Source organism: Heliangelus exortis, chromosome 14 (assembly GCF_036169615.1).
Source record: "Heliangelus exortis chromosome 14, bHelExo1.hap1, whole genome shotgun sequence".
Lineage (NCBI taxonomy): Eukaryota > Metazoa > Chordata > Aves > Apodiformes > Trochilidae > Heliangelus > Heliangelus exortis.
The window spans coordinates 17,441,411-17,457,279 of record NC_092435.1 but is presented as its reverse complement, the minus strand read 5'-3'; the positions used below and the strand labels follow the sequence as shown (position 1 = coordinate 17,457,279).

General features: G+C 49.1%; 1 protein-coding gene across 3 annotated transcripts in view; it reads left to right on the top strand.

The window, feature by feature from the left end:
* ARHGEF9 (Cdc42 guanine nucleotide exchange factor 9) overlaps positions 1-15,869 on the top strand; it is a 174,187-nt gene that overhangs the window by 8,136 nt on the left and 150,182 nt on the right. For all 3 annotated transcript variants that reach the window (XR_011728674.1, XM_071757709.1, XM_071757708.1), the window contains exon 2: positions 12,637-15,367. Coding sequence is in view for 2 of the 3 variants with exons in the window: in XM_071757709.1 (XP_071613810.1) it covers positions 12,704-15,367 (2,664 nt within the window). In the remaining variant the exon portion in view is untranslated. The remainder of the gene's footprint in view (positions 1-12,636; positions 15,368-15,869) is intronic.

The following is a 15,869-nucleotide window of genomic DNA, read 5'->3' as shown; positions in this document are numbered from 1 at the left end:
TGGAATAACATCCAGAAAACTCAGCAGATTTTGCACACCCTGGCAGCACAAGTGAGCTGGAGCTGGGGCCAGCTCAGTGCTGCCTGTGCAGGCAGGTTGGGCACCAGTGTGGGAGGGAGTTCCTGCAGCTGAGCAGGGTTTGAGCCTCAGCAGGGAGAGCACAGCAGCACCTGGTGCACCCCTGCTCCCCAGGGCTGGGCCTCTGCCTCTGCCAGGGTGTGTGTCCTTGCAGAAACCTCTACGTTTTTGCTTTTCCAAGTTGGGCTACTGTGCTTGCAGCCTGATGCCTGGCTGTGACCTGCTGTGGAAGTCCAGAGTTTTCCAGAGCTGTGGGAAGGGTGTTGCTGCTGCTCAGGGTTAGCTGGATGCTGTAGTGTATGGAAGAATTTAGGTTTGTAATGAGCTGGCAAAAATCAGCATGTTGGTTTTTGTATGATAGCAATGTTTGTATATCCATGCTGTGCAATTTCCTTCAAAAATTAGATGCTGCCTGTATGTGTTGCCAAACTGTTTGTGTTTTTAAGCAGGAGTGAAGATGTAGTTGCTCTGGGCTCATCCTTGGAGACAGGGAGATGCCCTGTCAGAAGGGATGCACTGGTCCTGTCCTTTGCTGCTTATAGTTTTTGTTTAGTCCCTTGCCACCCATAAGCAATAAATTCACTTTTTGTTGAAAGGAGTTATTGAAGGGAGGTAACAGAATCTAGAAGAGGGTGAAATGAAAAGATGCCTAATCCTTGGAACAAAATCCCCAGTTCCTTGTCAAAAAGACTCGGGCTTGGCTCTGTGATAAAGTGGTGATTAAAGGGAGGCTTTAGCTGCTCCTGCCTAGCTGGGGTTTTTAACCCTAAACCAGGGAGAATGTATCCCTGAGGCAGGCAGGGTGGGAAGGCAGAGGAGACACAGCCATGCACAGCCCAGAGATGAACAAACTGATGGGTGATGATGCTGATGGGACCTGATGGTGCTTCCCTGTGCTCTGAGCTGTCCTGTGGCTGGCTGAGAGGGCCCCGGGGCGTGAGCAATGAGAGCTGACAGCCCCTTTGTGCAGGGGAAAGGGGATGCACCCACCCTGCCTGCTTCAAAGCTGCTTGTTTGGTTTAGAATCCCTGTCGGGTCAGCAGGACAGGCTGGAATCCACTAACTGAGGGTTTGAAGTCTTGGGTGTGAGGGTCAGCTCTGGCTGAGCTGGAATGCAGGGGGACACCTACAGCAAGAGCAGCATTGTCACCAGAACTCCAAACGTCACCCACCCCACCCAGGGCTCCTGCAAAGCAACCACCACGGGTGCCAGCCTGGTCACAGCCCGGGTGTAACAGCTCTGGGTGCAAATAAGGGTTATTTTTCATTGTTGCTGTTGAGGGGGGAAGGCAGGAGAAGGGTGTCTGTGTGTCTGGGGGGCACCTTGTGACTTGTGAGGGTTGTGGGCGTGGGGTGGATGTGCCTGGGTTTGGTGGTACCACCTGCCTTGTGAGGGAGAAGTGCAGAGGGGTGTCAGAGCACAAAAAGCTCTGTGCCTCTCTGGGGTGAAAAGAACCATCCAGAGAGCAGGCCAGGCACCCACCAGTCTTGGTGCTTCTCTAGAAACACAAGATTAGGTTTTTCACAGGCCTAAAAGCAATTTTGTGCAAGGCCACCTGCCTCCCCAGGTTGGATGTCCCAGAATGCAGCAGTGGCTGAGTACACAGAAGGTGTCACTGGCCTCTCTGGAACAGCAAACCTCCAAATACCCAGAAATGGGGTTGATTTTACCCAAACACAGTGCAGAAGTCTCCTAAAGCAGTCATTTGCTGTTGAAGGCAAAGGCTTGGACACCCTGGGCTCCAGCTTGAGACTTTTCACCCATTTCAGAGCATGGTGAGGTGGTACCTCTCCCTTTTGTCAAAAGGCTTTGCTTGGTGAATTCATTGTTCTGTACCATGGTGCCTGGGGAATCAAAAGGAAAGCAGTGACCTGGTGGCCAGTCCCATGCCTGTTGTATTTGTGGGTAAAGGAGCTGGGTGGTCGTTTTGGTTTGCTCTGCTTACCTGTGGGGCAGGTTTGTTCCTTGCAGCCTCTTCAGGAGAGCTGGGAGCTTTCCATCCTGCTTCCCATTTCCCTCCCTCGACACGGGGATGATGGAGAAACCTGAAAGAAGTGATGGTTCCTGTTCAAGCTGCTCTGAGGAAGGGCATTGAGAGAAAGAAGTAGAGGGGAAATCCCACCCGTGTGGCTGCCTAGAAAAGAACAGGTGACTTGGTGACTGTCTGGAGATAGGAACAGGGCTCACGGGGAGGCTGTCAGGTACATGGGAGATGCCTGTTGACATCAGGGCAATGCAAGGGAGCTGCTGAGTAATATGGTGAAATAATTCTTGGAAGTGTTTGAGCAGGACAGGTTGGTGCATGTGCTCCCAGTCTTTGCATGTGAATTTGGTGCTGCCCTTGGCTCTCAGCTCTTTGTTTCTGATCCTGAGCTGAATGTGCTGAACATCCATTACCACTGAAAGGCAGACTGGAAGGTCTGTAACTATGGCAATGTATCTGCAAATGTGACCCTCCCCACCTCGTTTCACTGTTGGCATTGGTGAGCTGCCTTGTAAGATGGCACTTACCACTACAAAAAAAGTAAGTCCATGTCAAAGAGGAAATATAAATAAACTCCTCAAACAAAAGGAGCAAGGAAAAAATAATTCTTTCAAACATTTGAGCAGGAACAATAGGGTAGGATATGCATTCTCTGGGGAGAGGTAATGGCTGAAACCGATAGGAGCAGAGTGCCTGCCTCTCTCTGCTCTGCAACCAGCACAAACCTTTGCTCAACAAAAAATTATTTATAGCAAATCTTATGGCAGAAGCATGTGTGACCTGTAGGCTCCCTGCTAGGGGAAGAGCTTTCCTGTACTGTCTCTGGGATACAATAGACAATTATTTAGACACTATCTTTGTCTCAAGATATAAACAATTCAGTGCTGGTCCCTGATTTCTGTCCTTGTCTGCAGGCGCCGGGCAGCCATGCTTTTCCTACTTAGGGATTTTAGGAGAAGGGAAGGATTTTTAAAGGGTTTGTGGTGGGGAAGTGCCATAGCTGTCACCTTCTGAGGCTTCTCTACTAAATTGACTAATTGGGAATGCAAAGTAATGGCACAAGCATCAGGAAGTTTTCTCCCAGCATGCTCACCAAGGATGGCAGCCAGCAGCCTGAACTTAACGGGGTGTGGAGGGGTGTAGACCCCTAAATCTGCCTCTGCTGTTTTGTTTTGGCTCATCACTGTACCTACATCTGCTACTGGGTTGTAATTAAATGTTCTTATGCATAATTAACTACTTTCAGCTGACTGGTGTACAGCTTAACTCATCTACATGTAACGGCAGGTATTGTATTTCTGTGTTACAATGGTGACAGTTGGTGCCAAATACCTGAGAAGATTGGGGAAATGGCTGATGTGCATCAAAACATAACCTTGTTCTGGAAGATGACTGCTTTTTCAGGCTCCCTCATTTTCTTGGGGGTCCCTGTGCATCCTGGGTGAAAGCCTTCTGGGCTCTGTGCAGAGCCTTGCTCTGAAATTCAGCTTCAGTAGGAGCTAAGCTGTTACATCTTCATCTTTTCTAATTAAGACAAGCTTTGATTACCTCCCTGTTTTGTTCTCCAGTTTCTCCTGTCCAGCTTTTCATGAGGAGTTTGATGATGGCTCTATCTCCTTTTCTGTGCAGGCAATGCACATCTAAAGCTGTCGCTGGCTTGGCAGAGGGTTTTAGGGCTAAGTGTGATGCACAGCCAAATGCTGGTACCCTGCAAAGCTGCCTGGCACCTCTCTCCACTGCTGCACCATTTCATCAGGCCCACCAAGCCCTGGGTGTGGAGCCTCTTGTGTTTGTGGTGAGCTGGTCCTTCCCCTGGCAGCACCAGGACGAGTCCAGTTTATCTGACCCATGCAGTTGAGCAACTGTCTCTCCTTTGGCTGCAGGCAAAATGAGTCTCCTCCTCTAATGTCATTGTGTTTGACCATCATACAAACTCTAAAGCTCCCTGAAATGGGAAGGAAGTAACGTTTAAATTATACATGAGTGAACTGATTTACTCAAACTGAAGTTTTGAGTTCCGTCCTTATGAATACAAGGATGGAGCTATCGGGCTGTGCATCCATCCGTCTGCCCACTGAATATTGAATTAACAGGAACACAAATGCAGAGCCAGGACTGTAAAAGCTTTGGCTTAAACCAGAGAAAACCGTGTGGGGCAGAGGCATGCTGCCACAGGGAGGGTGGCTGCTGGGTTGGGTTGCACTTGGTGGTGGAGAGGGAGACCATTGCTGCAGAGTCCCTTCTGCCACTGAAACCTCAGTGCTGCAGTAAGATCTGTTCACTCCCCGCTGGAAGGTGACTTCAGCTGCTGCCCCTAACGAGGGGGTTTAACTTTGTGTGTAACATGTTTTGCAGAGCATGTAAGATGCAGTTTCAATTCTATGGTCACTTCCTATGGGCACTTGCTCAGCTCTCCTCGGGGACCCGGCACCGGAAAGTCGTAACTGTGCTTGCTGATGGCCTGGAGATCCCTTTTGCAGATGTTTCACTCAAGCCTCTTCTCCGTGCTCCTTCCACTTCTATTTGAAGAAAAAATTAATGTGTGAGCTGTGGTGCTGCCATGCCTGGCTGAAGCCCAGCAGCAAACTGTCCTTCTTGCCCCCTAGACATGAGATGTGGAATAGCTGCAGGGGCTGCAGCAGCTTGTGGTGTGGGGAGCTGCTGGGCAGGCAGGGGCTGCTGGCTCCTGCTCACATCATCTGGGAGAACACCGTGGAGGTGTGAGTGCAGCTTTGCTGTTGGTCCTTCAGAGCAGCACTGAGAGAAGCTGAAACGTCTGTGGAGACATAAACAAAAAAGGGGTGAAGTCACAATTCTCTCCCTATTTATTTGACCTAAATATGCTGAAGTAACTGTACCCTTATGAAAGAGATAATTTCCTGACACTGGAGAGCTTAACATCTGTTTCCTCCCATTTTTTTTTTTTCGGTGGTAGAACATGGTAACGGAAGAACTGGCGGGGTTTTCTTTCCTCTTTTTCTTTTGTATAGCGAGAGGCGCTGCATGCTTGGGCTAAATACTCTGTCCGAGAGCAGACAGGTTTCTCTCAAGGGTTACATGATCATTTGTTCTCTATTTTCTCTCCTTCCTGCCTCCCCCCGCCCCTCCTGGAGAGGAGCGGATACACCGAAGCCCAGGCAGGACTTCCTTAGCTCAGCCATGCCTTCTGGCAGCCTGCGCCGCGTGCCCTCTCCCCGACACCCCCCTTCCCCGACAAACAATGGCCAAAGGCTCCTTCTTGTTTGTTGTTTTGGATCCTGCAGAGGAAGAGCTGAGTGGAAGATCATGTCCCCAGAGGCCCTCGCTGCATTCCAGCCTTGCCAGGCCGCCGGCGCCTTCGCGGTGCAGAGGGGCAGCGCCGGGCGATGCTGGGAGAGAGGGCGTTGGGTTGTGAGGAGAATTCAGTGCTGCTGGAGGGTGACAGAAGGGGGAGAGCCTTGGAGGGGTGTCCTGAGCCATTGCTCCACAGCAAGAGCAGGTGCTGTCCTTGGAACACCCAGTGCAGCACAGGCAGCCGCCGTGCCAAGAGGAGCTGGGCTTTGGTACCAGCTCTTTCTGGTGTGGCTTGAAGCCTCTCATGTCCTCCTAGTGTCTCCCTTGTAGCTGGGGTGTAGTGAGCCTCAGAGCTTCTATAACTTCGGTTCCAAACTCAGAGGTCAACCATGGGTCACTCCAGGTGCTTTCTGCTGGAGGCTCTGCAGTGGAGAGCATGTTTCTCATCCGTGATCCTCTCTGGACTGCTACAAGGGCTACTGCACCACCAGTTTCCTTTTTGATCTCTTCAAAGGCTTGTTGCTCCTCAGGGCCCCAGCTGAAATAGTTGTTCTTTTGGGTCACTTGGTAGAGGGAATTTAGATATAACCTGGGATATGTGTTCTCCCATGTCCCACAGCTCCCAGGCCTGCCTGGGTTTTGTTTTGTTGACTGGTGGGGATGGGGGTGCTGCTCAGCACACCTACTGGGATGTACCCTGCCACCCAGAGACCCACTGGCTGGGAGCATGCTCCCGTGATTGTTCCCAATTAATCATTTAACACTAAGAACAATTGCTAAAATCAGGCTCCCAGCACCTGCTGGTATGAACAGTCTGATTACACAAGGGTCTGCAAAGACCTGAAAGGCTGTACAGTGAGGCTGGAAAGATCTCCTGAAGGAGAGGAAGGAGTAGGTGCCATTCTTTCCTCTCTCCACAAGGTGTATCCAGGGTGTAATTGCTGATTTTCTCCATGAGATGGTTCTCAGAGTACTGGGGCAGCAGCAAGGTAGGACCCAAATACTGGGCTGGGTTCAGGGCTGATGCTTTTATTGTAACCCTCCCAGGCAAAGCAGAACAAAGTGACAGACACCAGTGCAAGCAACAGAAATTGGAAACAGTCACTAACAATTCTTGGAGTTTATCATACAGCAAAAGGGGATCAAGCACTGGGATGTGTCAGGAATGCTTATGTCAGCTCTCAAAGTCAATAAGGCAGCATCATGACCCACAGCAGCTAATCAAATAACTAAAGAGGTGTAACAGCCAGAAGTTTAATCTAGCACACACTGACCACATCTGTTATTATCTTGAGCCCTTGTAGTCCTGCCATGGTACCAAAAAGGTTGGGGTTTAACCCTTGTAGGCATCATGGGGTCACTTGCTTCCCAGTGGGACTGGCGTAGAGGAAAGGAAGAATTAAAGCAAGAAAATTTGTGGACTGGAATAAAGGATCTGTCTGACCTACTGCCTGCCTGGGGGGAGGCTTGAGCACTCCCTTGTCAGGCTGCTCTGTGGAATGAAATGTTTCCTGCTCAGGGGTCTGGTGCTGAGGCAGTGCAACCCAAGCTCAGCATTACAGTTGTGTGCCCAGTGTGAGTGTGGGTGAAATGAATCTTCTGTAAAGATGTTTCCCAAAACATCTGCTGCTGTGGTCCCTTATATTTCCTTCTGAGGACTTGTGTTTCAGTTGTGTTTGAATGTTCTCATGGCTCAGAGTCCTTCCAAAATACTCAAGCCTAAAAGCCTGTTAGGAAAGGAATCCCTTTCTAGATGTGGTCCCAACTGCTCAGCATTTTTGGTGGGTTTTTTTCCTAGGTAGCAGTGTTATTTCTGCTTATGTGTATCGCTGCTAAGTCACCCTTAAAAGGAGAAAAATTGGTATTACTCCCACCTGTTTTATGCCAGAAGAGCCTTGTTGCCAAGGAAATGTTCTGCAATCATGAATGAGATAGCAAACACCTAGTTCTTCCTTGAAGATTGGAAAAAAAATGCAAAGAATTTGGAGGAGGAATCATGGTTATGGATTCAGATGTTTGTGTAACACACCTGGTACCATCAGCCTGGGATTTTGTGCAATCCTAACCTAACTGTCCACCTCAGTGACATGGAAAAGGAAGGAGAATTTTCAGGATGAAGGGCTATGGCTTGTGTGACAAGAATAGCAGAGTCTTTTGCAGAGGGCAGGGCCCCATGTAAGCAGAAGCAGTTTTTGGTGTTTGACTGGTAGCTATGGTTTTAGGAAACCATTTTCCACACCAGGTCAGATGTTGTGTTTTTTGTTGACCAAATGCACCAGCCATGAGCAGCTGGCTGAGCCAACCTTTGGGCTTTGAGCCAGGGGGTAGTGGGAGAGGTGTAAGGTAGCATCATTGCCTCTTGTTTTCTGTGGTTCAAGTCCTGCACACAGGGTGGTTGCAGCTTCACTGCTGGGCTGCAACTTGCTATGACATTACTCCCTGGGCTGCCCAGGGAGGGGATGGATTCTCCCTCCCTGGAGGTTTTTAAAAAGAGACTGGTGTGACACTCAGTGCCATGGTCTGGGAACCACGGTGGTAGTGCATCCAGGGCTGGACTTGATGATCCTTTCCAACCTGTCTGATTCTGTGACATCATTTCCAAGGAGTGGAAAAACAAACAGGTGGCTGACTGACTGTTGCAGTTTTCTGGCCAATAAGTAGACTTCAAAGCATTTTTTCGAAACCTCCTTCTGCTTGCATGCTAGGCAGACAAGTAATGGTTCCTCAGATACTCTGACAACTCTTCTCCACACTGAAATTTTATTCTATTATTTTGGGCCTTAATGCCCCTGAGCCCGTGTGTTTTGGTTGGTAAGGTCACCTTTCTCTGCCTGGCTTATTTAAAACATGGCTTTCCCACCAGGATGCTGCTGTTGTGTGTTTGCACAGGGGCAGACACTCATTTCGGTGGCTGTGTCAGTTGATGGAATGTAGCAGATTTTGGCACCTGGTCAGAGAAGTCTGAGTGAAGGTGTCTGGTAGTTTTTCCAGTGCAGACAATTTGCCTCAGTGCTTGGGAGGCTTTGCTCTGGGTGAGACAGTGCCAGTCCTTGGACCTGGTTCAGGTGACACTGCTGGGGCTGCAGGAGATGAGGGACCTGTGTTGCTGACAAACCTGTGCTCCTGCCAGGCTTAGGCAGTGCTTTCAGTGTGTGCAGTCCTGCAGGTTTCATTGGTGTGAATTAGACAACAAGGTGGTGCTTTTCTCACACTAAACACTTGCTAGCAGCTGATCATGAGACCTTTTAAGTACCATGTCTGTGTCCTGCTGTACCACGTATCCCTCAGGAAGAGTTTTGCCAAAGCAACTGTGGCGGTTTCAAAGATGAGGAGAGGTTTGGGGAAGGTGGAGAGGAGCCACCAAGCACTGGTCCTCACCCGTGCCCCGTCTGCTTAGACCACTCTGCCTTTGTGTGGTGGCTCTAATTTACATCTTATTTAAAGCTGCTTTAAAAAAAAAAAAAAGTATTATCTGTTTTTAATTTTAAAGCCCCCCTTTCACCCTGTGTTTCTGGGTTGTGTTGCTTCTCTGGGGAGGGCCCTGTAGGATCTGTCTCCTGTTACAGGCTGCTTTTTGCTTAACACATGAGAAACAGCCTCCTTCTCTCTGCTAATATCCCCCCCAAAGACTTTGCAGAAAAGCCTCTTCCCTTTGAATTTTCTTTCCTCTCACAGGATCCACCCAGCCAAAACCAATAAAACATAAAACTGGAAAGAAAAAACAAACACGCACAACAACAACAACAACGAAAAAATAGGGACCTTTTTGTGTTTTTTGTCATTTGCTGCCAGCTGGCTGCACAACTTGAAAATGACTCAAATCCATCCCAATCTGTTACTCTTTGAATTGCAGTGGGGATCTCTGTGAATAACTCACAGACCCAGAGCTCCAGCCCACAGGGCGAGGAGCTGCTCTGTTCCTCCAGTGCTAAAACCTTGGGGTTTTGTTTTTACTTTTTGAAAAAAAGTTTTTTGTGGTCTCTGTGCAGCACAACCCATGTGTGACTTGGTTGAAGGCCGCACGCAGGCCCCAGAGCAGCTCTTTGCCTGGGGAAAGGGGTTTGCTTTAAAAATCTCCATCCTGGAGAGTACAAGAGGCCCATGGGCTGTGTGCTGGGCACCCAGAGCTGTGTCTGTGGCAGAGAACTGGTTCAGAATGTGTGCAGTGGGCTTGGAGAGGGGCTGGGACCAAACCACAGCCATCAGCAGAGCCCCTCTGGCACTGCCTCTGGAAAAATGGTCAAGAAAAGGCAACAAATGCCAGAGGGCAGTGAGGAAAAAACCTACAGTGAGAAGCAGGATTGTGAATCCTGAGGTTAGTAAAGATGGAGGGGAGGAGGAGCTGGAGTAGGGGAATGTTCCCTGACAGGAATTGTGGCCTGTGGAGGTGTCACACAGGAGCAGATTCTCCTGACAGGAATTGTGAACTCTGGAGGCCCCATGAAGGAACAGGGGGATGTTCCATGGCAGGAATTATGAACTCTGGAGGTACTGCACAGGAGCCGGTTCTCCTGACAGGAATTGTGGTCTCTGGAGGCTGCATGAAGGAGCACAGGGATGTTCCCTGACAGGAATTGTGGCCTGTGGAGGTCCCATAAAGGAGAAGATTCTGCTGACAGGAACTGTGAACTCTGGAGGTGTCACAGAGGAGCAGGTTCTCCTGACAGGAATTGTGTGCTCTGGAGGTGTCATGGAGGAGCAGAGGGATGTTTCCTGACAGGAATTGTGGACTCTGGAAGTCTTACACAGGAGCAGGTTCTCCTGACAGAAATTTTGAACTCTGGTAGTTTCATGCAGGAGAAGATTCTTCTGACAGGAACTGTGGGCTCTGGCGGTGTCACACTGGAGCAGGGGGATGTTCCCTGACAGGAATTGTGAACTCTGGAGGTGTCATGGAGGAACAGGTTCTCCTGACAGGAATTGTGTGCTCTGGAGGTGTCGTGGAGGAGCAGAGGGATGTTTCCTGACAGGAATTGTGGGCTCTGGAAGTCTCATACAGGAGCAGATTCTCCTGACAGGAATTGTGTGCTCTGGAGGCCCCATGAAGGAACAGGGGGATGTTCTCTGACAGGAATTGTGAACTCTGGTGGTTCCATACAGAAGATTCTTCTGACAGGAACTGGGGGCTCTGGAGGTGTGATGGAGGAGCAGAGGGATATTCCCTGACAGGAATTGTGTGCTCTGGAGGTACTGCACAGGAGTAGGTTCTCCTGGCAGGAATTGTGGGCTCTGGAGGTATCATGGAGGAGCGGGTGGATGTTTCCTGACAGGAATTGTGGCCTGTGGAGGTGTCACACAGGAGCAGGTTCTCCTGACAGGAATTGTGAACTCATGTAGTCTCATACAGGAGAAGATTCTCCTGACAGGGGCTATGGGCTCTGGTGGTGTCACACAAGGGAGCAGGTTCTCCTGACAGGAATGGCGTGCTCTGGAGGCCTCACACAGGACCAGGTTCTTCTGACAGGAACTGTGGCCTGTGAAGGCCCAATGCGGGAGAATGGAAAAAGCCTAAGGAGAAGGAAGCAGCAGAGAGGAACTGTTATGTCCAAACTCTACCTCCCCCAGTTCCCCATCCCACTGTGCCTCTTAGGGTGGGGAGAGGTGGAGCCATCAGGAGTGAGGGTGGGAAGTTGAGTCATGGGGAAAGAGGGATGGGTGGGGGGAAAGGTGTTGTGGTAGTTTTATCTTGGTTTCTCATTATCCAAATCAATTTTCATGGGCAATAAACCAAATCAGTTTTCCTCCAAATCTGTTTTGCTTAGACACTAATGCATAAGTGATCTCCATATCTTTTTATTAACCCATGAGACTTTTCATCTTTTTCCACCTGTCCTGTCTGGGGAGGAGGGGCAGTGATAGTGCAGTGGGGTGGACATCTGGCAGCTGGCCATGGTCAAACCACCACAGCAGCAAACATTCATTTTTGCTATCCTAAGTGTCATTGGTGCCAAAAATGCTTGGCACAAGCCCTGTGTCATGGTTGTAGCAAAAGCTAGATGACTGTTGTTCCTAAAAAAGCAGGATAGTAGTTGTTGACCTCAGTTGTCTATTCTCTGTTTTTTTGGTGTCGCTGCCATTCCTGGAGGTTTCTCAGCTTATCACTTATTGAAGGTAGACCCAATAGCATGGTAGAAACAGGGGCTTATTTGACTGAATGCAAATTTTCTTGTCCATGAGGTGTCCAGGTAAATAGTTGCTTCATTAGTAACCTTTGTTTTAATAGAAATAGTGACTGCAATGGTTTGGGGTTTTTTATAGCTATAGGGATTGCTTATAGAAGAGTAAAGCAGCCTAAAGCAGAAGTGAACTTCCTCTGGGGAATGTTGAAAGTTTTCCCATTGTCAAATCTGTGTCTCTGGGGCTGTAGCCCTTCTTTTTCCTATTCTCACTTAATTCTTTCTCCTGAGAGTAGGATTGGGAGTTGAAGGACTTCAACCCTGCTTAGTGCCTGGAATGTAGTCACAGAGGTAGACAAACCCAGGACTACTTTAGGAAGCTGTGGAAGGGCAGAGCTACTGCAGTGGAAGGGGAGCTTTGGGATCTGTGTGAGCAGGAGTTCAGATGTTTTCCCACAAAGCCTTTGGAGTGGTTGCTGTTGCATATGGAGCACTTGTAGTTTTAATCCTCTTCACTTAGGGTGGAACTCACTTGAGGGGAACACATGTTTTGTGTAGTGTTGAGTGGTGGCCAAGCAGCTTTCATTTAGCAGTCCAGTTACAGCAAGGGATTCCCATGCTGTTGCCATAGATATAGGAGGAAAAACCTGGCTGGGATATTGCATAAGTTTTCTAATACTGTAGTGTTTCAGAATTGCATTGGTTCCAGGGAAAAAAGGCTCATCCTGATTTTTCTTTGAATGCCTGCCTGAAGAGACTGAACTTGCTGGGAGTGCATTGCTGGTTCCTGGCAGACAGAGCTGGTGAAGGTGACAGTGACAGGCCTGGGGACTCTTTACTGTCATTGCCCCTTCCTCTCCGCATTTAGAGTCCCAGTGACTTGCAAACCAAAGATGTGATTTATGGTGTCCTTTGTATACTTTGTGGTAACTTTATTAATGCAGGAAGCTTATTTGTGGTCACTCAATCTTCAGGCATTTAAATAGATTTCTGTTGATTTAAAATTCCGTTGGTTCAGGAGCAAAAATTTCAGCCTCATCAAGATCAGTGTCAAAACCACCACTGCCACTGGGATAGGATTTGACCTGTGCTGCTTTAACAAATGTGACTTCTAAAAAAACTTTCTGCTCCTAATTGCTTTCTTTTTGTTGTTTTTTTTGTTTTGTTTTGTTTTTCCCCTTCAGTCTTGTGAAGGAAACAACCTGAAGACAATGCATCTGTGACCCCTGATAGCAGCTGGGAGCCGGGGCGATGGAAGTGACAGAGGGCTGCCAGCACACCGGTCCCGTGCTAGCTCCAAATGGATATGCAAACAGGATTTTCCAAGCAAACATGGAGGAAGGGAACACTGACCCACTGGAGGTCTGTGGTGCTGAGCACTGCACCTCCAGAGATGCAATCCCAAACGAAGAGGAGGAAGCACCCAGGTATAAGAAGACAACCAAGGGCAACCGGATCTGGAATTTTGTTAGACGACGGAAAGGACTCTCTGCCAATAAAGGAAGACCCCAGTCCATGATCCTGCTTGGAGTTAGTTCTGAGAGCTCAGAGGTAAAAAAGCCATCCTTCATGGACAGAGTAAGGCCATTAAAAAAGGGAAGAACCTCCAGGGTGCCCAAGCATGTGGATTTGAGAGCATCTGGAGTCCAGGTTGCTTGTGACCCTGAGGAGGACCATCATGGCAGCGGGCAAAGAGCTGTCTACAGGGTTAAAAAACCGGGTGAGAGTCGGAGGCCCTCCCGCCACTCGTATGCGGGGTACATTGATGATTTGGATTCTTCTTTTGAAGACATAGAGCTGAATATCAGCATTCCTGAAATTGATGCCAGTGAAAGTAAATGTCTCAGGGATATAAGTGTCAGATTACACAGTGAAGATAATGACAGTAACTGCCATAAAATACCAGTCAGGAAGAGCGAGTCTTTAAGTTTTGAAAACTTTAAGAGTCCTGCAATTACAGAAGGGGACAATCAAAAGAGGTGTGCTGTGCTCCCACAGGAGAGCAGAAGAGGAAAAAGCTCTGATGTCTGGAGCTATCTGAAAGGAATTTCATTAACTGGCAAAGATAATTCAAAGCTTCCAGATCAAAGGCCTGAAACCAATTTCCAGAACTTAGAAAATACAAATGATCATTCTGCTTCTTCTTTTGACTTTGATACGAGATGTGAGGAGAATCTCAGCCAGAGGAAAAAAACAAATGGTGCAACCAGAGCCACTCACTTTGGGGGTGTTGTGAGGTTCTTCACCAGTGTGGCTGAGGCAGCTCGGAGGCTGCGAGGCTCCTCAAGGGCATTTTCACCTGATGAGAAAAGGCCTCAGCGGAGTTTCCGAGGCTGGAGGCAGGATGTGACCTCCCACAAAGAGGAGAGCTTGGTAATCGAGAACGAGAGCGCAGGGGCCTTCTGCACAGTGGGAGCATGTCTGCAGTCCCCAGATTCAGGCACCTGGGACAATCTGAGCTTTGAGAGTTTGGTGGGGAAGGAGCCCACACAGCATTGCAAAACCACAGAAGAGTCACAAGACATTGGCTCCTCTGCCCTGGGCAGCGAGAACGATAGGTTTAATGAGACATCTCTTTCTCCCTCTGGGCCAGAGACATCCATCTCCCACCCACTGGAGTTTGCAGATGACTCTTTTGTGGATCTAAATACTAAAGACCCCTCTGAGGATCTGATTGACTTTCAACAGACAATTCAGACTGAACAAATTCAGGATTCAGACAGTACTCCAGAGAAGGCACAGGTCATGGGCAGGGACATGCCATGTTCTGAAGACCTTCCTGTGAATAATCTGGATACTGCAGACCCAAGCTGTTCTCCAGCTGCAGATGGTGACTGCTCTGCAGTGACTGAGGCTCTGATCCACCCTCCACAGACATTTCTGACTGAACTTGATACTGAAGATGTGGCTTCTGCTCCAGTGGCTGCTGAAGACATGGATCCTTCTCCAGCAGGGGTTACGGAGCTTTTAAATACAGAACTGGATAAACAAGGCTTGAGAAACTCTGAGATGCCTTTGCAAGACTTATCTAGAGGTGAGCTGGGGATTCAAGGTGCTGGCAGTGCTCCAGAGAAGGCACAGGTTGTGGGCAGAGACCTGCCACATTCTCAAGATCTTCCTGTGAATAACCTGGATGCTGAGGATCTGGACTGTTCTCCAGCTGCAGATGGTGATTGTTCTGCAGTGTCTGAGGCTCAGATCCACTTTCCACAGATGCCCCTGACTGAACTTGATACTGAGGACGTGGCTTGTGCTCCAGTGATTGCTGAAGACGTGGATCCATCTCCTGCAGTGGCTCAGGAGCTTTCAGAGGCAGAACTGGATATACACAGCTTGAGAAATCCTCAGCTGCCTTTGCAAGACTTGTCCAGAGGTGAGCTGGGGATTCAGGACTTGGGCAGTACTCCAGAAAAGACACAAGTCTTGAGCACGGACCTGCCATGTTCTCAGGATCTTCCTGTCAGTGATCTGGATCCTGTGGACTCGAGTTGTTCTCCAGCTGCAGGTGGTGACTGCTCTGCGGCGACTGAGCCTCTGACCCACCTCCCACAGACCCTGGCTGAAGAGATTCAAGACCCTGACAGTACCCTGGAGCAAGAGCAGGTCACGGGCAGGGACCTACCAGGTTCTCAAGATCTTCCCATGAACATTCTGGATGCTGAGGACCTGGGCTGTTCTCCAGTCGCTGACATTGACTTTTCTGTAGTGACTTTTGTCAAATGTGCCACAGTTCCAGGGCAGGTCTTGGAGCGGGCCGCCCGCCGCAGCAAAAAGCGCGGAATCGCTTCGTTTGTGGAGCAGAACTCGGTGGAGATAACGGAGGGGTTGGATCAGTTGAACTGCCACGAGGAGTGTCGGCCCTTCCAGCCACGTGTCTCTCGCATCCTCTCCTCTGGAAGGCTCAAAAACGGAAAGGTAGGAGCAGCTTTGCCTCTGGTGTTTTCAGTAACTTTGTACTGTTTCAAACGAGGATGGTTTGTGCTTTAACGCATGTTTGTGTATCCCTGGTCGGGGCGTTCAGGCTGTCACCTGGAGGATGGGAGCAGACACAGCTTTTAGATCAGCCCAGGAGGTCTCAGTTAACTGGCATATCCCTGAGCTACTGGTGTAAACCTCCAGAGCTGCTCCTCCTACCAGCCTTTTGTCTGTGTCACAGCCTCTAGAAGAGGGCTGTAGGAGAAACTGATGTGTTTGTAGACACTACCTTTTTTCCTCTCTGTGTTCAGTTTGTTTGCAGCAGAAACTTACAAGAAGGGTGGTTTCGACAAATTTTAGAGTTTTGAAGTGTGCTGGGGGCAAATGGCATCCAGCAGTTGCACTACAGCCTTTGTGTTTTCTTGCTTAAAGAGCTCTGGGTGTGGTGGTAGTTGATTTTCAGTAGTGATGCTGGTCACAACACAGCATCCAGAATGCCAGC